The 25,418-nt window shown below is 41.2% G+C and overlaps 1 protein-coding gene across 5 annotated transcripts in view; it reads left to right on the top strand.

Annotated features, from left to right (window-relative positions):
- Positions 1 to 25,418, top strand: part of POU2F1 (POU class 2 homeobox 1) — a 210,999-nt gene that overhangs the window by 95,585 nt on the left and 89,996 nt on the right. For 3 of the 5 annotated variants that reach the window (XM_030581056.1, XM_030581066.1, XM_030581045.1), the window contains exons 3-6: positions 17,225 to 17,325; positions 20,372 to 20,425; positions 22,051 to 22,170; positions 23,976 to 24,155. In XM_030581056.1, coding sequence (XP_030436916.1) covers positions 17,225 to 17,325; positions 20,372 to 20,425; positions 22,051 to 22,170; positions 23,976 to 24,155 — 455 coding nt within the window. The remainder of the gene's footprint in view (positions 1 to 17,224; positions 17,326 to 20,371; positions 20,426 to 22,050; positions 22,171 to 23,975; positions 24,156 to 25,418) is intronic. The other 2 variants (XM_030581075.1, XM_030581083.1) reach the window with 2 other exon arrangements.

Here is a 25,418-nt window from a genome sequence, read left to right on the forward strand (position 1 = left end):
AACTCCACAAGGGCAAGAGGCAGAAATAGAGTCAACGGGGGAGCGACGGCCGTCAATCCCACGCTGCGAGGATGCAAAGTAAGTCAGTCTAAGATACGTCAACTTCAGCTACGCTATTCTCTTAGCTGAAGTTGTATATCTTAGATCGATTCACCCCACACACACACCCCGGAATAGACCTGGCCTCTGGGTGTGTCTACACTACAGTTAGACACCTGTGGCTGGCCTGTGCCAGCTGACTCAGGCTCGCAGGGCTCAGGCTGAAGGGCTGTTTAAGTGTGGTGTAGATGCATGGGTTTGGGCTGCAGTCTGAGCTCTGGGACCATGTGAGGTGGGAGGGTCCCAGAGTTCGGGTGGCAGCCCAAGCCCACACATCTGCACTACAGTTAAACAGCCCTTTAGCCCAAGTCAGCAGCATGGACTAGCCACAGGTGTCTCATTGCAGTGTAGTCATATCCTCAGGGCAAGTGTCCCCAACGCAGTGCCCGCAGGCACTATGACGCCCGCGGGGGCATCTTAATGCGCCCGCGTCCTGGCCCCCGGGAGAGCACCCACCGAAATGCCACCAAATTTTAGCAGCATTTCGGCAGGGATGCCTCTTGATGACGCCACTTGCCGTCAACAAGTGATGTCATCGAGAGGCGGAGCCGCTGAAATTCGGCAGGGGCGCCTCTTGATGATGTCACTTGTCGATGGCAAGTGGTGTCATTGAGAGGCGTCGCTGCCGAAATGCTGCCGAAATTCGGCGGTATTTCGGCAGGTGCTCCACCGCTGCAGTGATCCTTCGTCTGGTGCCCGCCAGACGAAAAGGTTGGGGACCACTGCCTTAGGGACTCCTGTTTGCCATTTAATATATTAACTACGGTATATTTTAACTGTTCATTTATGCAGATCTCACATAGAATAGTAATTTTTTCCCATTCTTGCAATGTTACCTCTATAGAGAGATAGGGTTGCTGATGGGAGCTGATGTAGACTTTGACACCTATTAGGTTCTTCTCTATTTTCCCTAATATCACAGTTCTAGGACACTTTTACTTTAGAGTTCCCTAAAGAGTTGCTTGTAGGTGATGGAGAGTAAAGAGTTCATTATGTATTATTTTAAAATTACATTTGTATTAATAACATAATTCATGCTTTTACCTTTAGTTAGATTTTAAAAAATACTATTTTGTGTTTCTAGTTCCTTTCTGGATGCCATTTAATATACTAATTATTTTTGGAAACAAGGAGTAGAAATGAGAACTCCAAATGAAAAAGTAAATAGAATGAAATAACTCAGAATTAGCCTGTCTCTGCAGACAAGTCCAGGTTATGAGTTAGGGGAAATTTTCATTGTAAGAAATGATTTCTCATTGCTTTAGAGAAGTCTGGGTTCATTGAATGGAATAAACAGTCATTCTTTCACTTCATTTTCCTCAATAACAATAGTAAGAGTATTCTTCCTTCATTTCAATTCTAGGAACTGTAATGAACCTGGCAATTTGCAACATTTTATGCTGTTGATTCTCTACATGTTCTTTGTGCAGGGCTTTAATAATAATACATGTAAGAACAATTGAGTGTTCCCTGTACTAATCCAAGGTTGATGGATGTTTCCTGTCAATAGGTGGAATCAGTCAAATTTTTTCAGCTTATTCGCATGTCTGTTCCCTGCTACTGCCTTTTCAGTTTTTGTAACTTCCACAGTAGTGCTGATGCTACAGTGAGGGCTTGTCTACACTGAAAATTTATAGCGCTACAACTGTCTCGCTCAGGGGTGGAAAAAACACACCCTTGAGCACAGCAAATTTCAGCGCTGTAAAGCGCCAATGTAAACAGTGCACCAGTGCTCAGAGCCATGCCTCTCATGGAGGTGGGTTTTTTTAGAGCACTGGGAGAGCTGTCAGTGCTCTGCCATGACTACACAAGCCATGTTAAAGCACTGCCATGGCAGCGCTGTAGCATTGCCAGTGTAGACTAACCCTGAGTCTTAAGAGTTTTTTGTTTTTCTGTACATAAAAATAATCCATTATGAATTTAAAAGACTCTCCAGTGTGGTTTAAAAGTTCTAATCGCTTTCAGATTCTCTCAAGTGGCCCTACTTTGGAACTGTGTAGGCTTTCTCAGGAGGACAGTGGTTCTAACTCTCCCTTTCTCCTCCATAAGCACTGGAACTGGAGGTGTGTGAAAGCCCTGAGGAAAATTTGGTGTTCTACTTCAGTCACAGCAACTTCCTGCTTATAGCACAATCTCAGAGTAGGAACAGAACACAGAAGTGTGGTGGATAAGATACGCTAGACGGAATGCATTGCCGTCTGGCAGTGTGTTCAATGTAACTTTATGTTGTAAACAATTATCATGCCACTTTTGACTAACGTATGCAGCCAAAGAGGGTGGCATGGTTTGTACATGGGCTCTTCTTCCTGTCGTATATAGCTGTTGTAGCAACACCCTAACTCAGTTGTAGAACAGGCAGAAGCAAATAGACTGTAACCCCTCCAGAGCTGATCACCTAAGGTAACCTGCTGATTTATGGAGATGTGTATGGATGTCTTTGCAACAACATAGGGCTATAGTTTCTGTGACTTTCTCATTTACATTCCCTAATGATGGGAATCACTGTATTGTATGAGGCTAAACTTTTATATTTTGCAGTGGCATGTGTTTTGGACCTTTATAAGTGTCATCTCTAGTAAATTAAAATATTCCTGAGCTGTTCATTTTAGGCTCATAATTTATAAACTCAGCAGGCAAGATGACAGAACCCAAAATTTTGGAGGGTTCTCTGTATTTATTGTATTAGGTCTCATTGTTTTTGTGCTCACAAACCAGTAAAGCTAGCAATTAGTAACATTTATGAATCATTCCATCCAGGGTTCAGATACCTTACAGGCAGCTGGCAGATGTTAATCTCAGAGAATTTTATTTTTATCACTTTCAGGGTTAAAAGAAGTTACAAACTCTGCTGGTTTCCCAGTGGCGCCTGTAACTCATGTGAGTCTCTTGTGTATTCACTACCAGCAGATCTCTTAACCACAATGAATCATTGCTATTTCTCTCTGTTTGAATCAGTGATGGAGCTTATACATTTAATGACAGAAATAGCTAAGGTGTATGGAATTTACATTTGGCAGAGACTGTAACTTCAGAAAAAATGCAGTCATTGCTGGTAAAATTAACATACCTTGCAAGTTCTATGAGACTAATAGCTAAGGTTCATGGAAGTTAGAGAAGTATTGTAGTTAGAAATTAGACAAATTGCCATTTATGATACTTTAAACCTTTTGAACTTCAGTCAGGTCACCCCTGCATAGACTACAGTCTCAACAAAATACATAAAGTAGATTGCACCTTTGGGGGATCTCATGCAGGTTAGTGTCAGCAGTGTGCCTGAATGAGACTGTAACTTTTAGTAGGGATCTTATACAAGTTTCTCAGGCACAAAAGGAGCTAGTTGCTGCTGAAGTTATGGAACTTGTGATGATCACTTGCCCTCAGACTGGGATTCCTCCCTACCCTAAACAAAACTCTGCAAACTTCTCAAATCCTGCTTCTTAACCCCAGTCTTGGCCAGGAAAGCTAACTGGATGTCCCCTGGAGGCACTGAAGGATAGAGAGAATAGCAAGCCTCTGGACATCTCTCCTAACCTCTGTCCGGGCACCTAATGGTAAATGGGAGTCTTTTTGTCCTATAAAGAGTGAGAGAATGGCATAAAATTTACCTAAGGTCTTCAGTACAATTTACTGCTTTAACTAATGTCCTATATTTCCCAATATCTGCGCTTTTGAAATAAAAAAAATCACAGTTGATTACTTTAGTTTTATCCTTCCATTTAATTTAAATTGAATCAGCTTCTGATCACTCATTCCAAAGTTATTTCCTATGACCAATCCTGGAGGCTTTGTTTTTTGGTTTGGTTTTTTTGCAGTGTAGACATGTGCAGTCAAACACATTAGACCTAGGGCATCCTGGATTTATGTGGCATTTTCCACAGCCCCATGTCCACTGCCACTTTTCGTACACACCGACCAAGATAGCATGGAGTATTGAGAGTTCAACCCCCACACACCTTAGGACGTGTGGGTAGAGAGGTCATATTGTAATTGCTATTATTCAGAAGAATTGGGCCCCATATCTGCTGTCTTTAAGCAGCACTAGTTTTCCATGCTTAGCTTCTAAGCACAGTAGGAGTTGGGACTCTCTGGTCCCTTCATGCCCCTTCTGGTCTCTTGATCTTCAAAATCCATGCCAGCTACAGTCTCATCTCACCAGCTCTCTCATGAACTTCTTGAGGTTCAGAGAAGTGGAGCCCCATTTCTAAGCAACTTAGGAGCAAGGTCCTGTGTACTCTACAAACTGGACTAAAAATCTAAGGCAAGGCCTGACTTCCCCCCCCTTGGACCCTCTATACCGACCCACCCTCTTTGTTTCTGTGGCAAATTGGAAATTCAGTAGTAGACTCAAGTAAGGTCCTAGTGTTCTTCCCAAAACCAAAACTGCGTTCTAAGTATTGGAGAAACAAGAGTCCATACCCTAGATGTCAAGAGTTTTTATTTGAATAGGACAAAGGCATTTAGAAAGTTAGTGGGTATTCACCCACGAAAGCTCATGCTCCAATACGTCTGTTAGTCTATAAGGTGCCACAGGACTCTGCTGCCCTTAAGACTTTCTGTAGCCTTTTGAGGATCATTATCAAGGAAATGCCATTTCTGTTCTGCACCTGTCTAAATGGAGTAAGCCGTGCATTGAGACAAGTTCTATATTAGCTAGGGAGTCAGTACCTAAGAGTCCTGGCGCTCACTTTACCAGAGCTTAAGGCAGCATTAATGGGATGTCTCCATAATGGTTTAATCTTAGAAAGCTGTAGGGTTGCTACCTGGAGTCCTGTATACACATTTACACAGCAGTTCTCTCCTAACATGGAATCTTGATTTGATGCTTTCTTTGGGAGGGGACAGTTAATTAGAATGCCTCAGCCCACCTTCCTGGGAATATATTGCCAGGTAGAGTCTCACAAGAGGGAATATGCAAGATGATACCTTGAAGGAAGAAAAAATGGTTTGTTATTTAATTACAATAGTGGTTTGTCAGGAGTGTTGCCTGTGTATATTCATGCTTACCTAACCACCTTCTCCTCTTCCTTGGAACTCTACTCTAGTAGGATTATGCTGTTTAGTGGAAAAAACTGAAGCAATTGGAGATGCCTTACATCCTTTACTGGGGGAGCCTCTATCTACCATCTGCAAAGATGGCTGCAGTCCCCTATTGTTTCCAGTGGGACTGAACCAGGTTGCCCTCAAACAAAGTGACTGCTCACTACTGTCATAAAGTAGGGAGGGTGACTGTGGACTTTTTGTTTAGCACATGTAGACTGGTCTGTTCCCAAAGAAAAATAGAACTTGCATACAATTTGAATAATCTGTAATTCATCTTTAACCAGTATAATACATTCTAAACAAAGATATTTTATATATACACACATTGACAAATCGATTAATCTTGCTATATTATCAAGAATGCTTAATCTTTTATGCAACAGCTCACATAAAGCATAATCAGGCAGCAAAGTGGGATAACTCTGCTGGATTTCCAAATATAAGACTGAGGTCTGGTCATTTTATAACTCCCTTTTAATAAGTGATATTTATGAAGCTTTGAAACAGAGGAGTCAGCGAGTTTGGATGTTTTTTCAAAATATATGCTATAGGATTTATTTTCGGGAAGTTCTAAGGCCTGTGTTGTAACAGGAGGTTAGACTAAATAATTACACCTGGTCTCTTCTGGCCTTGGAATTCGTGTCCATCGTCCAGGCTGGAGGTGAAATTATTCCCAGGAAATTGTGTTGTCTGATATGCATAGAGCATTGAGAAATTGTGGAGGGATTTGTGTTTTAAGAAAGTAAAGCCAAACACTCATGCCTTATAGACTTGTAAAAATTCTAAAAACAGATCTGAAATTTCAAAGGTGAGCTGAGTGCAGTTTTTAGTTAGTCGTATAAGGATATGTGGAATCTATCACCTTTCCCTCCCAGAGGGGAAACTGAACAAACATAAAGGTTAAAAGGCAAGGTAGACCCCAGCCTCATTCTAGCCTAGGCTGCTTGACAAACAGGAAGGTTCTGGTTTAGAGGTCTAGCAGAGGTCCACCAGTAGGCTTGAAGAAAAGAGCATGTGAATATTAAAAATAAGTTGATTTTGCTGCAGTTTTGCTAGTTGTTTTGACTGCCATGCTTAATGTTAGTAACATAAACTAAGGCTTAATCCAAAGTCCTTCAAGTCAATAGAAAGACTGTCATCAGACCCCTAGTCTTTAAACTTCATAGCTCATTGAAGTAAATTATTTCAGAGGGATTAGGATTTTAATATTTTAAGTTGTCACAGAGGCCTTTGAACATAACAAATTTTTATTTTTTAAACTGCTACCACTATTTGGCCAGAAATTGTTTTCTAATTCAGGCTCCACAGTAATTGTGCAGTGGAGAGTACTATAAAAGCTTTATTGTATTTGAATAAATGTTTTAAATTTGTAGAAAAGAACAAAATTGCAAAATCCATAATCTTCTTGCAACTACAATTTTCCAGTGTTCCTGGATGCTAGTCTGCTATATCTGTGTATTATAAGAGAGATGCAAGTAGAGGGGAGACAGCATATTCGGTGTCTAGAGCTTGAGAAGGAGAATCAGAAGTCCTGATTCTATAAATGCAATGCTGTGTAATCTTGGGCTACTTTCTGTATCTAAGTTTTTTCTATCTGTAAAATAGTGATTGTATTTGTACACCTTTTGTAAAACTTTTCCTTCTGTTGAAAGGCACTATATATAATATAAATGGAGATATACCTATCTCATAGAACTGGAAGGGACCCCGAAAGGTCATTGAGCCCAGCCCCCTGCCTTCACTCGCAGGACCAAGTACTGATTTTGCCCCAGATCCCTAAGTGGCCCCCTCCAAGGATTGAACTCTCAACCCTGGGTTTAGCAGGCTAATGCTCAAACCACTGAGCTATCCCTCCCCCTAAACAGATGCATAGTATAATTATTATTATTCCTGATATATGTCTCTCCAATATCCACCAGTGATCTTCCATTGCTAACTCCGGAGTATCTGAGTGACTGCCATTCATGTCCTGTATGGTGGTTTGATTAATGCAGCAATGCATGTGTTGGAGGGAATAGATCAATCTGTTGTTCGGCTTTGAAGATGGTGCCAAAGTGGCTGAAGACACAAATGACCTCGGCTTTTTAAAGGTAGAGTCCCTGCCTTCTGAGCCTTGGGAACAGTCCGTGTAGGACTTTTGAGACGAGTTTTGTGGCCTTTGTTTTAGAGGCCCTGGAGGTTTGGGGCTCTGATATAGTGGAGGCTGGTTTTCAGTCTGATATAGTGGAGGTATGGTGAGCTCTCTCCATCATGAGAAAATTAAGTTTTATCTCCCTGTTTTTTCTGGCTCTGGACTTCAGTGCCAGACAGAAGGTACACTTCTGGGCAACGTGTGATTTCCCCAAGGCAATGGATGTAGTGGGAGTGCCCATCACTTACCAGGATCACCTCCCCATACAACAGACATTTGAAGCCGGGAGAACTGGGCAAAACCTCCCAGTGAACAAGAACTACTATCTAATATCTATATATGAGAGAACTTTTATTTTTTATTTTTTTTTAAACTATAAAGCCAAAATTACTACTACTACTTGCTGACTAATTAGAGTAATGCTAAGAGCTACTACAATTAACTACTTGAATAAGAAATAAGTACAACATTGAGGAAATCTCAACGGGTACAACTGTCAGAGTTCTGTCTCAGGCTGAGGCAGCTGAGAGAGAACTGAGGGTAGTTCGCCCATGTTCCTTGGGCTCACCAGGTAGGGAATCTACCTCTAAAAAGCTGAGGTTGTCAGTAATTTCAGCCACTTTGGCACCATCTGTTCTTTAATCAAGTAGCCATGAGGCTGCTAGTTCCTCAGGTACCCAGGGTACTGCTAGACTGAGAGACTGCAAAGCCTCAGGCCCGGAGAGATAATCGGTACAGTTGACAGACTGAGGCAGCAAGGAAAACTCTTCCTCTGCTTCCTTGGTACCAAAGGGGTCAGCTTGAGCTCCGACCACACTTCCCTCAATGTGCTGGAGACTCACGGTATCATCAGTGCCTTCATCATCACTTCGATGCAGACCACAGACTTGATACCTATAACACACACAATACCCCAGGATTTCTGTTTTCCCCGGGACCTGGCTGTATCTGAGGCACCTAGTTCTCTGCTGCTTGGCTCTGATGTGCTGTCAGTACTAAGAACATCAAGATCTCCTGAAGTTCACCCAGTACCAATGATTTCACTTCAGATCTCTCCAGGTGCCCCACCATTCCAGAGCGATTTATAAGAAGAGGATTCTAATGAGGACCTTGCCTCAGTGTCTCAAATATCAATTCAGGGTTCTCCCCCTCACTCCTATAGAGGCCCCTTTCCAGAAGTCTGAGACTATATAACTACTTGTGGCACAAGATTACTATCAACACCTCACTGGTATGAGCACCCATGGGTGCCACCTCCACCTGCGCCTTATACTTCTCCTTGGCCATATTGGGACCCTTGGGCTGCCTATCGCCAACAGCGCATTGAGCACCACCTGTCTCAGAGAGAGGCAACCTGCATCACCTGCTCCCTCCAGGAGACCTGACCCTCCAGATAAATCCTTTGAGGAGCAGGGAGCTAGAGCCAATGAGGGGGTGTCTCCTGTGGCCAACATCTCATTTTCAACTCTGGATGAAGCAGTTGTGCCTACCCTGCCATCCTTGGCAGATGATTTTAAGCAGTTCCAGATCAGGTCAAGAGAATTGCTGACTCCTTACAGATCTCTCTTGAGGAGGTTAAAGAACCTCATCATAAGCTGCTTGATATCCTCCATTCACCCTCATTTACCTGCATAGCTTTGCCCATAAACAAAGCCCTTCTGGACCCAGCAAAGATCGTTTGGCCCACTCCAGCTACTATTCTGCCTACATGCAAGAGAGTATATAAGACATACTATGTCACAACAAAGGACTCTGAATTTTTATTTTCTCGTCCCTCACCTAACTCTTTGGTACCCAACACAGTTGATGTACGTGGAAGACAGCACAAGCGTCTGGACCTACTGGGTAGGAAATCTCATTCTTCAGCTTCTTTACAATTTAGAATCACCAATTACCACATGCTAATGACAAAATTTTAATCACATAAACTATACCAAAGTGGCAGAACACAGAGCACAGAACACTGAGCAATTCCAGGCAATTATTACAGAGGGCCAGTACTGTCATAAACAGATAGCTAAGGGTTAATGTCTCTTTCACCTAAAACACCTGACCAGAGAACCAATCAGGAAACCGGATGTTTTCAACTGTGGGTGGAGGGAATTGTGTGTCTGAGGTCTTTGTTTTCTGTCTGCCTGCTTTCTCTGAGCTTTGGAGAAGTAGTTCTGCTTTCTAATCTTTTGTTTCTAAGTGTAAGGACAAAGAGATCAGATAGTAAGTTATATGGTTTCTTTTCTTTGGTATTTGCATGAATATAAGTGCTGGAGTGCTTTGATTTGTATTCTTTTTGAATAAGGCTGTTTATTCAATATTCTTTTAAGCAATCGACCCTGTATTTTGTCACCTTAATACAGAGAGACCATTTGTATGTATTTTTCTTTCTTTTTATATAAAGCTTTCTTTTAAGACCTGTTGAAGTTTTCTTTACTGGGAAATTTCAGGAAAATTGAGTCTGTACTCACCAGGGAATTGGTGGGAGGAAGAAATCAGGGGGGAGATCTGTGTGTGTTGGATTTGCTAGCCTGATTTTGCATTTCCTCTAGGTGAAGAGGAAAGTGCTTTTGTTTCCAGGACTGGAAACAGAGAGGGGGAGTCACTCTGTTTGGATTCACAGAGCTTGTGTCTGTGTATCTCTCCAGGAGCACCTGGAGGGGGGAAGGGAAAAAGGATTATTTCCCTTTGTTGTGAGACTCAAGGGATTTGGGTCTTGGGGTCCCCAGGGAAGGTTTTTCAGGGGGACCAGAGTGCCCCAAAACACTCTAATTTTTTGGGTGGTGGCAGCAAGTACCAGGTCCAAGCGGTAACTAAGCTTGGAGGTTTTCATGCTAACCCCCATATTTTGGACGCTAAGGTCCAAATCTGGGACTAAGGTTATGACAAGTACTTGCCAGGACATCTCTACAAGCCTCTGTCAATGCCACTGATACTGTCTCTCATTCAATCACTACGGCAGTAGTTACAAGAAGGGCTTCCTAGCTCCAGCTCTCAGGATTTCCAAAGAAGATCCAGAATACAGTGGGGGTGTTTCCTTTTGGTGGGTTTGAGTTGGTTTTGGACATCATAGATGAATCTGTGGTTCATCCCTAAAGACCATAGGGATGCCTTGCATTTTATTGGTATCTGTATAAACACACCTACAAGAGGTAGCTCAGCAAGTCCCAGATGGCTCAGAGAGCCTGTTCTGCTCAATTTCTTGCCTCCCAGGAGCCACGTGAACCGCATCAAAAGAGACCCAGATTCCAGAGAAGGAAACCGTCCACTTCTCAGCCTTCCACTTTCACCCTTCCACCTCCAAGCATCAATTTTGATGGGCTAGTTGAAGGCCTGAATTTCCGTCCTCATTATCTGCATCAATCGACCTGCCTTCTTCCCTTTGGCAATAGCCTTTACCACTTCTGGCGGGCTTGGGAGACAGCCATTGTAGATAACTAGGTTTTAGAGATCATCTCCACAGGATACACCATCTAGTTGACTGTTTCCACCTACAAATCCCCCTTCCCTGTCCCTCTTTAAGGACCCCTCTCAGAAGACCTTGCTTTATCAAGTAATAGACTTTTCTACGCATGGGAACTATAGAACCAGTCCCCATGCGGCACAGAGGGAAGGGGGTTTATTCAGAGTGTTTCCTGACACCAATAAAGAGTGGAGTTTGGAGACCCAGCCTAGATTTGAGGCTATCCAACGTCTATGTGAAGGCACAAAAATTCAAAATGGTGATTCTTGCAGCAATAATAGAACAAGGGGGTTGGTTCTTAGCCCTCAACCTTCAAGATGCATATTTTCATATTGCAATCCTTCTTATCTCACAAACAATACCGATGTTTCATTGTTGGTCAGTGCCACTTTCAATACCAAATGCTCCCCTTTCGCCTGCCATCTGCCCTGAGGATCTTTAGAAAGTCATGTCAGTAGTAGCAGCACAGGTCAACAGGAAAGGTAGTATTCCCTTGCCTGGACAATTGGCTGCTGAAAGGCTGCTCCTTGGAACTGATGTCTCTGGCAACTTCTGAGGCGACAGATTTCTTCCTTGAATTGGCCTGCAATTAAACATTCAAAAATCCACTTTGACTACTGTGCAGAACTCCATAGGGGCACATCTCAATTCAGTAACAGCAAGAGCCTACCTTCCTCTGCACAGATTTGTGGCCCCAACACAATTCAGCTCAGTCCCCAAACTCTGATAAAGAACTGTCTTCAGTTGCTGGGGCACATGGCAGCCAGCACCTTCATCATAGAACACACAAGATTCCGAATGTGCTGCCTTTCAAGGGTGGCTCGAAACTGTTTATTCATCAAACAGGCACTGTTTAAATATGCTTCTTTCCATACCCACCTGCATAAAACAATCCCTCAGCTGATGGAAAGGCCATTGCAACGTGTGCAAAAGTCCCATTTGTGTATTCTCCCCCAACGGTCATCATAGAATCATAGAACTGGAATGGACCTCGAGAGGTCATCTAGTCCAGTCCGCTGCACTCAAGGCAGGATTAAGTATTATCTAGACCATTCCTGACAGGTGTTTGTCAAACCTGCTCTTAAAAATCCCCAATGATGGAGATTCCACAGAGTCCCTTGGCAATTTATTCCAGTGCTTAACCACCCTGACAGTTAGGAAGTTTTTCCTAAAGTCCAACCTAAACCTTCCTTGCTGCAGTTTAAGCTCATTTCTGCTTATCCTATCTTCAGAGGTTAAGAAAAAAAAATTTCTCCCTCCTCCTTGTAACAACTTTTCACCTACTTGAAAACTGTTATCATCTCCCCTCTCATTCTTCTCTTCAGACTAACCAAACCCAATTTTTTCAATCTTCCCTCATAGATCATGTTTTCTAGACCTTTAATCATTTTTGTTGATCTTCTCTGGACTCTCTCCAATTTGTCAACATCCTTCCTGAAATTTGAAGTCCAGAACTGGACACAATACTCCAGTTTAGGCCTAATCAGTGCAGAGTAGAGTGGAAGAATTACTTCTCATGTCTTGCTTACAAAACTCCTGTTAATACATCCCAGAATGATGATCACTTTTTTTGCAATAGTGTTACACTGTTGACTCATATTTAGCTTGTGGTCCACTATGGCCCCCAGATCCGTTTCTTCAGTACTCCGTCCTAGGCAGTCATTTCCCATTTTCGTGTGTGCAACTGATTGATTGCTCCTTCCTAAATGGAGCACTTTCATTTGTCCTTCGTGAATTTCATCCCGTTTACTTCATACCATTTCTCCAGTTTGTCCAAATCATTTTAAATTATAATCTTATACTCCAAAGCACTTGCAATCCCTCCCAGCTTGGTATCATCTGCAAACTTTATAAGTGTACTCTGTATGCCATTATCTAAATCATTGATGAAGAGATTTAACAAAACCAGACCCAGAAATGATCCCTGTGGGACCCCACTTGTTATGTCCTTCCAGCATGACTCTGAACCACTGATAACTTGCTGCACCCAACCTGATAGTGAGAACTCTGTTTTTCTTGGACAATTCTCTGGGAACAGTTTTCCAACCAGTTTTGCACTCACCCTCTAGTAGCTCCATCTAGGTTGCATCGTAACGACAGACACCTCTCTGCTAGGGTGGATAGTGCATCTAGATGCTCATGCAACCCAGAGCAAGTGGACATCGCAAGAGATTGTGCAATACATCAACCTCCTGGAACTCAGAACAATTGGGTAGGCCTCTCTCTAGTTTCGACCTCTTATCAGGGACAAACACATTAAAGTCATAATGGACAACTTATCATGCATGTTTTACATCAATCATCAAGGAGGAGTAAGATCACCCTCCCTCTACACCAAGGCTGTCAAACTTGGAAATTGGTGCATACAGAAACAGATCATCACCACAGCGGCCTGCCTTCCAGGGGATCAGCATGTGACCATGGATGCACTCAGCAGGCACTTCTTCCAAGGCCACAAGTGGGAAATAGACAACAGCACATTATACTACATATTCTGTCAATGGGGCACCCCTCGGATGGACTTGCTCGCCACAGAATGAAACAAGAAGTGTACCCAGTTTTGCTTGAGAGGTGGACTGGTCGCCAGTCCTGGGGGGCTGGGGGGGAGTGCTTTTCACCTTCATTGGTCAGCTCTCTTGTACGCATTCCCACTGACTCCTTTAATAGCCAAAGTTATGGACCAAATACAAAAAGGCAAAGCAGAATTATCCTAGTAATTCCAATCTGGCCCTGACAAATATGGTTTCCTTACCAGATTCAGCTGGCTATTTGCTCACCAATTACTCTCCATGCTGTTCCTCATCTCCTGATGAAGACACGCTATGCCAATGGGAGACTGCACTCCCATCGGTATTATTATTCCATCTCAGCAAGAAGTGGAAGCTATGTCGGCAGAAGAGTGTCTCCCAACAACATAGCGCCAGTGTGGACAGCACAAAACTTGCATTGGGAGGGGGAGAAGGCTTTTTTACATTGCTGAGCAACAGAAGTTGGATCAACTTAAGTGGTAGTGGAGACCTGCCCTAAGAGTGGTTCACCTGTGCAGTGCTATATAACAGTAGCATGGGGCATGAAGCTGACTAGGATGCATATGCGGGCTGAACGGACACTGCTATGAAAAATCTCTGATCAAAGGTGCAGGGGGCACTAGCACATCTTGAGTGGAGCACCCGTAGTGGGGCATACCTCAAAGAACCGCAGTTACTACACAGGGTGAGTAACCATTTCGTTTTTTAAAAGTTCACTGGATAATAGCAATGTTTATTTTTAAGCCTTTTTTAGTATTTTTATTTAATTAACTTTTAACAGTTGCAGGAAATTATGGGAGTGTTAGACAATACATAATTAATGACAGTGGACACTGAGATTCAAAAAGGTAAAGCTTTATAACTGTTAAAACACAAGTAGTCATCAACATGTGTCAAAATATACAAAGTAAATATCCTTAAATCAAATTCTAGTAAATTCTCAAGCAGCATTTTTCTTACTTTACCTAACTGTAAATTTCTGTTATCATCAGTGGAAATATTTTTTCACCAGTCTGGTGAAATTGATGTTTACAGACATTTAGTGATAAAATCTAATCCTCCCAAGCCTAAGTATATGCCTACTTGATTTTCCTGAAAATAAGCCATACTTGCTTTCATGGATTTTTAAAGTGATGCCTAAGTCCCATGATATAACAACTGCATCTCTTTCATTTAGTCAATAACCCAGATATGCTAGTCACAATTTTTCATCTGAATAAGATGTGACCCGGGGGTGCGGGAGTATTCAGTGGTGGTGTATCTGTGTCGGTCCCAGGATATTAGAGAGACATGGTGGGTGAGGTAATATCTTCTATTGGACCAATTTCTGTTGGTGAGAGAGACAAGCTTTTGAGCTACTCAGAGCTCTTCTTCAGCTAAATACAAGGTCGAACAGATTAGCTTAAGTAATTAGCACATATTCTAAGGGATCATTCAAGGTGAAGAGGCCTGTTAATATTACTGTAGTCATAGGACAAAAAGGGGAGCTAGTGGGTATGGGATTGTTATAATAAGCCATGGGCAGTCATGCACTGGTTGAGCACCTATCCATCACCCGTAAACAAAATCTGATTGCAATACAGTGATCCTACTGAAATTTCCTCCAAAGCTGAGCACTTTTTTTCTCATTTTAGTCACCCCATTTCTTAGAAGATTAGGGTAATTATAGGCCTGTCATTCTGACATCAATCCCAGGCAAGATAATGGAGCAGCTGATATGGGACTCGATTAATAAAGAATTAAAGGAGGATATTATAATTAATGTCAATCAACATGGATTTATGGAAAATAGATCCTTTCAGATTAACTTTATATTTTTTTTATGAGAAGTTTGGTTGATAAAGGTAATAGTATTGATGTAATAGACATCTGTAATACATTTGACTTGGTACTGCACCACATTTTGATGGGGGGAAAAAAACTAAAAAGATATAAAATCAACATGGTGTATTTTAAATACATTAAAACTGACTAACTAATAGGTCTCAAAATGTAATTGTAAATGGGGAATCACATCAAGTGGGTATGTTTCTTAGTCCCACAAGGATCGACTCTTGGCCTTACACTAACATTTTTGCTGGTTACCTGGAAGAAAACATAAAATCATGACTGATAAAGTTTGCAGATGACTTACACATTGGATACACTCACTGATACAGAGTGATCTGGATCACTCAGTAAGCTGGGCTCAAGCAAACAATATACTTTTGAATAACCTAAATGTAAATGTATACATTTAAGAACAAAGAATGTAGGCCATATGTACAAGATGGGGGACTCTATCCTGGGAAGCAGGGATTCTGAGAAAAATTTGGTGGTCCTGGTGGATAATAAGGTAAACATGAGCTCCTAGTGTGGTGCTGTTGCCAAAAAGGGCTAATGCATCCTTGGATGTATAAACAGGAATCTTGAGTAAGAGTAGAGAGGTTATTTTACTTCTGTATTTGTCAAGTGCTGCTAGAATACTGTGTCCAGTTCTGGAAGGATGCCGATAAATTGGAGAGGGTTCTGAGAAGAGCCATGAGAATGATTAAAAGATTAGAAAAATATGCTTTATATAGTAATAGTCACAAAGAGCTCAATCAAAGAGAAGATTAAAGTGTGATTTGGTTAGTCTGTGAGTACCTATATGAGGAACAGATATTTGATAATGGGCTCTTCAGTCTAGTATAGAAAAGTATAACATGAGCTGATGCCTGAAATTTGAAGCTAGTTAAATTCAGACTGGAAATAAGGTGTACATTTGAACAGTGAGAGTAATTAACCATTAGAACAATGTAGCAAGGGTCCTAGTGGGTTCTCCATCCCTGGCAATTTTTAAATGAAGACTGGATTTTTAGAAAAAATATGCAGTAGGAATTTGTGAAAAATCTGTGACCTGTATTATACAGGATGTCAGATTAGATAATCACAGTGGTTCCTTCCAGCCTTGGAATCTATGTATTGTATCATCTGCTACAGAACTTCAGTGCAATTTTATAAACTGGAAATAACCTTTCCCATAGTCACCAGTATTCCAGGAGGATCTTGTACTGTGGATGGTAATAATATCAACAATGTACCAAAACAGTTGTCTACAATACTTATTCTGTTGCCTTCATGTAACATGGAGGAATTATTCCTGAAACCACAGTACAGCTGTTTTTTAGCAGAAGAGAAAAACTTTGACAATATCTTAGAGAAAAGTTTCCGATACTTTTCATTTCTTTCAACCAGATATGCCAGAATTAGCTTTTGGGGTTTTCCTTCTTCCAGGCCTGGGCGGGAAAAGAGTGCAAAGAGGCAATCAGTTCTAAATTATTTCAAAGTGGATAAAAGATAATAGAGTAAGAGAAATCTAGTGTAACAGGACCTCTGCACAAATATTCATCGGAACACTGGTATATAGTTATCAGGAGGACTATGCTCCCATGTTCTAATGCACGTGTGGCACTACCATTTCCCTGTTGCCTTCTCCCCTCACCCTTTACTTTCTTGAAAATAATCCTTTTTTTCTTTAAATACATTTAAGCATGAAGCGCTTTGAGTTCTACTGGTGAACAAGAAGTAGGGATTGTGTTATTACCACTGTTATCCTTGTTTTTCGCAGAAGTCTGAACTTCAAAATTGCCATCAGCAGCAATTAGATAGACGGTACTCGCAAAACTGAACTATGAGCTTAACCCTAGGCACATACAGTTACAGAGCATCCTGTTGTAAAACCATTGTCAGCACTGATAGCGCAGGGTGATCAAGATGATAGGCATTAAGGGTGCTATGAAATTGCTTATGTTTAACTGGCTAGGAGTGACAGTGCTACTTTCATTTCTGGGGAGACTCAAACCCTTGTTGTTGTTGGAGGACGTTTCATGGAATTAAGAGTTAAAAGTCCAGAGTAGCAGGAGACTTGAGCAAGAATTAATTTAAAATTTCTTAATATAATTTCTTTTTGAGTCCTGTTCAACAGTTTTGTAATTTCTTCTGCCTCTTCAGGCACACAGACAAATGGCCTGGACTTTCAGAAGCAGCCTGTGCCCGTTGGAGGGGCAATCTCTACGGCCCAGGCTCAGGCCTTCCTTGGACACCTTCATCAGGTAAAACAAAGACACTTTTTAAACTGGAGGTGGTTTGGGAAAGAAATGGATGGGGAAAGATTTTTTTTTTTTTCCTGTACAGTTGGCAGCTGAATCCATGAGTAGTGTAGGGGAGCACTGTCATCCTGAGTAGGATGTGAGATTTTTTTTTTCCTGCCTGCTAAATGTTAGAGGCTAGTCATGAATTATTGTACTTGTCTGTAGCCCATATATCAAATACACTGAGAATTATTATTGGGAAATAGCTCTTTTGGAAACTTTTAGATAACAGATGCCACCACAGGGCCATATTATAGATGAGAGTACTTATAATTAAAACACCATATGCCTTTCATAGTTCTTCAAAAAATCTGGAGACGGGCGTAGGAAATGATTACTCTGGAACTGTACAGGCCACTAGGATTTAATATTTACTCCTCTTTGGAAAAGTGTCCATTAGAATCACGGGTGTCCAAAGACAAGGCCAGAATTTGGTCTCGTTAAGAATTATATTTGCCCAATAACTGTCCCAACATGGACCTGGAACTTGTCAATGCCTAGTTAAAGACAGGAGAAGTGATAGTGAGAGCTACCAGTACACAGTTCAAGTCCTCCTGTTGCTTCCCGTGCTCAAGGAAAGCTTAAAATGATGGAACTAGACAAGCATATCTACAAATTTGAGTAATTTTTAGGAAGATTTATTTCATGGAGTTGTTTTCCTTAGGATATTCAGACTTTTATTTCTCTTAATCGCTTCTCTACAGCCCCTGTTCTTACGGAGTCAAAGCTATACTTCAGAGGTAGGGTGTCTGATCACACTTAGGATCTGAGAACAAATGTCTTTCCCTTCCTTGGCACCAAGTTTAAACTTAAAATTACTGGAACTAATTGGCTGACCCCACGTGTTCAGGGTCTGGGGTTACACAATTGTTACAGTATAATTAAGATACTCAGGCTTTTATGTTCACTTTCAAGAGCGCAGAACTGCCATTTTATTGTACTGAGCATTCAGTACTTTTTTGTCACAAAATTATAATTTTCCAAAGGATAGAGGTTTACCTAGGACCTGTGGAATAACAGTGTGAATGTTTGAGTATGCCGAACCAATAGGCTGTTTGAAAATGCCTTTCTTGCACACCTCACTCTCAGTACCCTGAAGGTTGTGTGTCAGTATGGTATGCAAATTCAGGAGCTCTGAATGTCTGTGTTTCCAGTACAGCTTTTTTTAATCTTCATTTGTCATATGAATTTACCTGAAATCAATAACTTCTATCAGGACAATATTTTGTCACCTTGCCCTGAAAAGTATTTTTAAAAAGTTGCTAAGACCATAACTTTTTTTGTGACGATGTATGCTGCATTTCTTGAATCTCTAGTTTCAAGAAATCTCCAAGTCTTCTTTTGATACATCTGGCAATGGCCAGTGTCAGGCTGGCTACCACCTTCGGTATGAACTATTAGTGTCTTCCATTATAGGAATTCTTAGTGGTGACAGCTGGGATTACTCTCAAGATGGGGTGCTTTGCTGACCAATGCCAAATACAATAGAAGGTGCCGTTCAGAAACAGGTTTATAAAATACTTTAATAGGAAAGTGTGTGCATAGGGGTATGGAGATGGGTGTGGGGGAGAGAGAACAACACGATCTGTGTTCAAGTGTGTGCTGGCTGCACTTAAGAGACCTGAGTTTGTAAGGTCAACCTTTAGTGCTGAGAAAGATAAAAATAATTATATCCAGGCCATTTCACTAGGATAGCAGTTTGATTAGGCTGTTTGGGCTGTATGTTGTTGAAATCTCAGAACACAACAGGCAAGGCAAATTAAACTTAACTTCTAGATATGAGCTCTGTTTGGCAACAGAGGAAATGCAGAAAATCTTGTAGAATCCCATCCAGGAACGTATGAAACATTTCAAGAGATGGCTCTGTAAGGTCAGAGCTGCCACAGCATGGAATTTTTGTATCTGGATCTGAATTAAAGCTCTCCAACCCACACAAGCCAATAGGAAAGCAAGTATAGTTAAATATGTTATTACTCTCATGCAACACATCTCAGTATAGGAATGTCTTCCTTTTCTTAAAGGACAGCATACCACATTTGATCATTTGTTTTTCTTGTACTCATTATGTGTTTCCTAGTTCCCAGTAAAGCAGTGGATTTCAAGCATAGTCAGTGACAAAATAGTCTACAGGCTATAATCCTGCCCTTTGGAAGAATTGGCAATTACGTAACATTCTTCCTTCGTAATAGGAGTGATGCTGATGAGGGTAATATGAATAGAGTTATTGAAGCTGTCTACAGTATATGAGCATATAATTTACGTGGTAACAGGAGAGAGAATCTTTTTCCGGTTCATAATATTTTTGTCTCTATCTTGCTCTTCAAAATCCCAAGTTCTGGAATGTGGCTTTCATTTCATTTTCCTGCTCCTCCCATTCCCCTCCCCCAAAACACTTTCCTGGGAGTATTGGCCCAGGTCATCGATCTCAAAAATTGAATTTGAGTTTGAGTACACTTCAGTCAATGCTGCCCTTGTTAAGGGTATCCTGTCCTCTGTATGTAATTTTCTTTTTGCAGCGTTTAGGGACAGTGAGAGTGCCTGGGTGGTGGACTGATGGGTGAGAACAGTTTTTATGTGATATAAGAGGTTCCTGCTGCATGTGTAAATTCCCATTGTGTGATGTAAGGAAGGTGGTGAATGCAGTATGCGTATTTGGGGTAATGCCTGTTCTGAAGTTAAGAAGTTGATTAATAGGGTTTTCATTTTAAGAATGTAGGAGATTTCTGCATAATAATTATATTTCCCAAAGAAGACTCACCCACCCAAAAATGCTCCTTTCATAGTCAGATTCACATCACTATCCAGAGGTCCTAAACTGACAGAATCTTTTCTCAGTAAGAGGTGGACAGATAACACTGTGCAAGGTCCATATAGACTTGTGTCTAATATTTCTCAGCACTACCCCTACTTTCAGCTACTGCAGAATGTTTTAGGGGGTCGTTTCATCTTTCAAAGCGTTATATGACCATTACTTCACTTCATCTCAGTTCTTTGCACTGTGTTGTAGGTCCAGCTCGCTGGAACAAGTTTACAGGCTGCTGCTCAGTCCTTAAATGTACAGGTAAGGACTGCCCCTCCTTCTCCCATTCTCCATCAAGTATCTGTTTCATTAAATATAGTTTTCAGACTGCGAGCTATCCCATTCTAATTACATTTGCTTGGGTTTGTAAAATAAAAGAGAGGTTGAACAGTAATAGTTTCACAGCTGCAGAACAGATTGGGTGATGGTCAGCGATAGGAGCTGGTTAATTCATTGATGCTAATAATTTTGTGTCAGAGGTTAGTGGCTGTTGTAAATAGTTCTCATGCTTCATTTCAAACTCCAATAATCTCACATGTTCCTTGATTCCAACCTTATTTTAATCATAGATTACTTTGCAAGCTGTTTTTGAAAGCTGAACATAGGGGGCCGATGTAGCACTGATTTTTAAGGTTGCTGATGTGGATCACTTGGGTTTCCTACAGCATCAAGTAAATTATACCTAGAAATTTAAAAATAAACTAGGCTACTTGCTCCTCATTGATCTGCATGGTATAGCAAAGCATTCAAACTTTGTGTGATGCAGTATGCTCCATAGCATTTCAATCAACCTACTGCTTCTTTTCAATACAATATTCAAGCAACATGCCTTGCCGAAAGGGGAAAGGGATGTAGTTTTATTGAAAACTGGTTTCAATACTGCAGTATACTAAAGAAATGGGATAGTGCATTCTATGAAGCCAAATAGAACATGGACCCAGTTACATGTGATGATGCTTTAGAAAGAAGGGGAAATACAGTGATCTTCCTTTTTAAGAGAAAGGAGGCAGAAAATTGCATTGGTTGCCATGGTAAACTTCCATCCCTGAGAGAGATGTTGGCAAACAGGCTGTATCACTAGTGCAGAATGTTTACAGTCCTATGCTGTAATTATCTCTCAGTGACTGGCAGAATTAATCAGAGGCTTTATGTTAATTAGCCTCCTCTGCAGTCCCCAAAACAGGTGGTGGAAAATATGCAAATCTATGCAGAATTTTAATACTCTGCATAACCAGTTTTAATTACCATAAAACCCTCTCTTTCCTCAGACACTTTCTTGCATTTCCTCCCTCATGGCTGCAGTATTCTCTTCTCCATTTAAAAACAAACAAACTAATTTTAAGTAAAACACACGGCACAGTTATATAAATGCTTAATTTTTTATTTTAAGACCATTTGTGTTGAGCTTCTTGCTAGATTTAGTGAAGCATATGAGGGAATTTCAAGCCAGTCCCCCTAGCATTCTGTTGACTTAATGTCCTTAATGCAGATGTTTGAAAAACATATGCTCTCTTCACTCCATTGTTCTGGATTTTAGTCCATGAATAATTTTAAGTGCTTTGCGGTGGGCAAATATTTTTTCTTTGTGGTAAAAAGTAGCATCAACTTCAGTGATGCTACAGCAAACAAAGTGAGATCTGAAAATATTTCAGGTACAAAAGAATTGAGTGTTTTATTTTGTTTTAACCCTACGCTGTGTTAGCTACACACGTTGGAGCAGTCATAGCTGAGATGGTGGGAAGAAAGAGCCATTTCTTAAACCCACTCTTAAAATGAACCCAAGGGCTTTTTGTATGCAGATGAAAGATTTTGATTTACAGTGTAGAGATAGTAGTGTACACATTAACATCTGTTTTACACTATAAAGAGTTATATTTTTTTCCTAGTCTAAATCTAATGAAGAATCTGGGGACACCCAGCAGCCAAGCCAGCCTACCCAGCAGCCTTCAGTGCAGGCAGCCATACCCCAGACCCAGCTCATGCTGGCCGGAGGACAGATCACTGGGGTAAGGTTTACCCAAGAGAATTATAGTAAGCCTCCTATCTGGCAGTACTGCTATCATTCGTCATCCAATTAGAATCGCCCACCAACAGATAGTAGAGTGGCTGTCCAAGGTTACTGTCATTTCATTAAAGAGAAACTTTCACACAGGTGGCAAGGGGAGCGAGAACATTTTTATATAAAAAGCAGTCTGCTTGTCAGTAGTTCTTAGTGCCTGGTGTTTGTTGGAGAAATGTGTATTACAATATTAGAATTTCTTGGTTCCTATTCATTCTCTCCTACTTGACCTTGCAATGAAATCAGAACTCTAGGTTTGACATTAGACTATTGTAGAAGTCATGGATATCAGAAAGTCAACAGTTTGACTTTACTGTGGGACCATATAGAAGCATAAGAGGGAAACACCATGTCAAAATGCGGGTACATGTGTAGCAAAAGTGATGGAAACTTTATATCCCCAAACTTTTTAAAAATATTTTGCAAAGGGCATAAAGTTCGTGTTTTCTGAGCAACTCGATCTTTAGATATCATCAACCTTTTTGCTTACACTCACAGAATTCAACCCCTCCATTTAACCTGTCAGTCTTGATCTTTCTAGAGTTTTTTGTTTGTTTTAAATAGTAAAGTTTTGGGGGTGTGGAAGTTTGGTGTTTTTTGGTTTTGTTTTTTTTTAGGGGTAGTTGTGCTTGTGGCAACCGCCAGAAGTGTTTAAAATGAATTAGAAAAACAAACTTGAGAGAGGATTGGTTTGGTTGGAGAGGTTATTTCCATTTCATCAGCTCTTCAGATTGAGGGTTTTGCCCATGTATGGGGGTATTAGGAGGTTATTCCATCAATGCATTGGGTCTGTGATTTAAATTGTTGGGTGATGTCACCTACAAACTTGAATGATGCCATGTCTAATTCAGTCCTGTTTGCTGCAGAATCCTCAAAGTAGAATAGCTGTGTAAATGATCCAGGCCCACATTTAATGGGTTTAGTTTGTATTTTACTATGTTAAAGTACATTTGCTTTCAACAACAACAAAAATTACGTAGTGGAAGGAAGTTATTAAAACCTATTCTAAATAAGTCATTTTTGTTTTGTCTGATGAATGTCTGTGCTACTGAGACATTCAAAACTCCAGGTTTGTGTAGATGAGGATTGTATTAAATACGGACATCAGGATTCATTTATATGTAAAGGAGAGACTAGCTACCTGTTTCATAGAGATAATGTGTGTTTGGAAGATGAAGAGATGTAAACTTGCCAACTCTATTCTGTTTTTTTTGTTTTTGTTTTTTTAAAAATCAGATGGGAGGGGAGACTTGGAGTGAAACAAATGGAGCTCATATTCTTCACTTATATCTTAGGGCATAATGGAAATGATGGAATATGGCAGGGATTCATGCTAATGTGAAGCAGCTGGGGTGTTATCAGTTCATTCAGTAGCCATAGCCAGCATTCCTGCTTTTCTTTCATCTGGCTAATCACTTGCTGCTCTGTTTGGTGTACATTTCCTTTCAAATCCTGTCAGGGTTGATTCTTTCTTTTTGCCTGCTAGTTAATTACCTTTTTGCATGAACCTTGGAGTAGATCTGTGGAGAAGCTTGCGTGATTCCTCAGGTTCTGATTGCAGCATAACACTTAGTTTCAGTGCTTCTACTAAAATTGTGCTGTAGGTTGATTGCTATGTTATGTTGAGTAGCCAGCTGCCCTTACATAAGGTGCCTAGGTTGGCCAATGTCCGTTACCTGATTAATAGCTGGTAGTTTGTAATGGGAACAATTCTTTCTGCTGTTAATGACTGTTTGTTCTAATTTTTTCTAGCTTACGTTGACGCCAGCCCAGCAGCAGTTATTATTACAACAGGCACAGGCACAGTTGCTGGCGGCTGCAGTGCAGCATTCAGCCAGTCAGCAGCACAGCGCTGCAGGCGCCACCATCTCGGCCTCCGCTGCGACGCCGATGACGCAGATTCCTCTTTCTCAGCCAATACAGATTGCACAGGTGAGCACTAGGGCTTGTGTGGGTTTAGGGAAGCAGATTTAACCTAAGAAAACATACCTACTTGTTCAAGTGGCTTCTATATATTTTTACTTGTGGGATCACAGGCTTCCAGAATCTTGTGTTGAGCAGTGTCCCCTGGGATCACTCATTCCTCTCTTCTTCTCACCCCTTCATGGAGGACTTCAGGGGATCCAAAAAGGTGTGTCCCCAACTATCCCTTAGTTCTATTTCAGTGCTTATGGTGCCACAAACTTTTATCACACACCTTGTCCTCAACACTTCCCTTGTTGTTTTTCACTTTTTCTTTTTGGGACCTATTTTTGTTTGTAATTAGTTAGTTTTTCTTAAGAAAGAGGGGAAAGAAACAATGCCCGTATGAAATGGGAATTGTAGGACAAACAAGAGCAGGAAGGTGGCCTTGTACCCCCACTGACTTGGAAGGCTCTTCATGCTAAGTCAGCTATGTGCTGGACTTAACTCACCACACCGGCTGTGTTCTTCATGCCAGTGTCTCAAAAGGTTCCTTGATCCATCCTAGTGCATCAGGTCCAGCATCAGAGATACAGCACCCTTTGTCACTGGAGAACTGCTTGCCAAAATGATTCTGGTGCCTGGATCCACCCTGGTTGAAGTCTTGTACTGAGGGTCTGGCACCCTTACTTCTAAAGAACTCCTAACCAAAGTGAATATGTGCCTGGCAGGAGTGGCAGTGAAGTTCTTGGGTCTGTCCAGGATGACATAGTCCACTGTGGAGGACTTGGCACCATTAATTCTGTGCTTAACATGTACAGTGTGGAAGTCTCTAGATCCCTCCAGACATGAGTAACCAAATGTGGATCACAAGGTTCTCTAATGAAACCTGTTGCTGGCCTCATCTTCAACATGGAGGCACAGTGTCTTGGAAATTATAGTTCTTAGCATGCAATATTTTATCTTGATCTGAATAACCTGGCTGCATGGTATCCTGCAACCTATAGTCTCCACATGCTGCACCAGCTGGTAGCACCACTTACTGTGCAGCTGTTTCTGAGCCCAGGTTTAAAAATTGTTGTTGATGTTTGCTTTGAGAATCCGTAGCTCCCCCATGCTTTGGTGCCAGGGCTTGCAATTTGGAAGTGGGGTCACAGATATGTTTTGTTTTAGGTTTGTTTTTTTTGTTTTGTTTTTTCCTCTGTGAAAATCTGTCAACATTTGGGCAAGTTACAGTGTTTGAAAAATTGCAGTTCTCACATGTTCAGTAGACGTCTTAGATTTTAGCAGTTC

This window comes from Gopherus evgoodei, chromosome 1, assembly GCF_007399415.2.
Source record: "Gopherus evgoodei ecotype Sinaloan lineage chromosome 1, rGopEvg1_v1.p, whole genome shotgun sequence".
NCBI classification, from domain to species: Eukaryota; Metazoa; Chordata; order Testudines; family Testudinidae; genus Gopherus; species Gopherus evgoodei.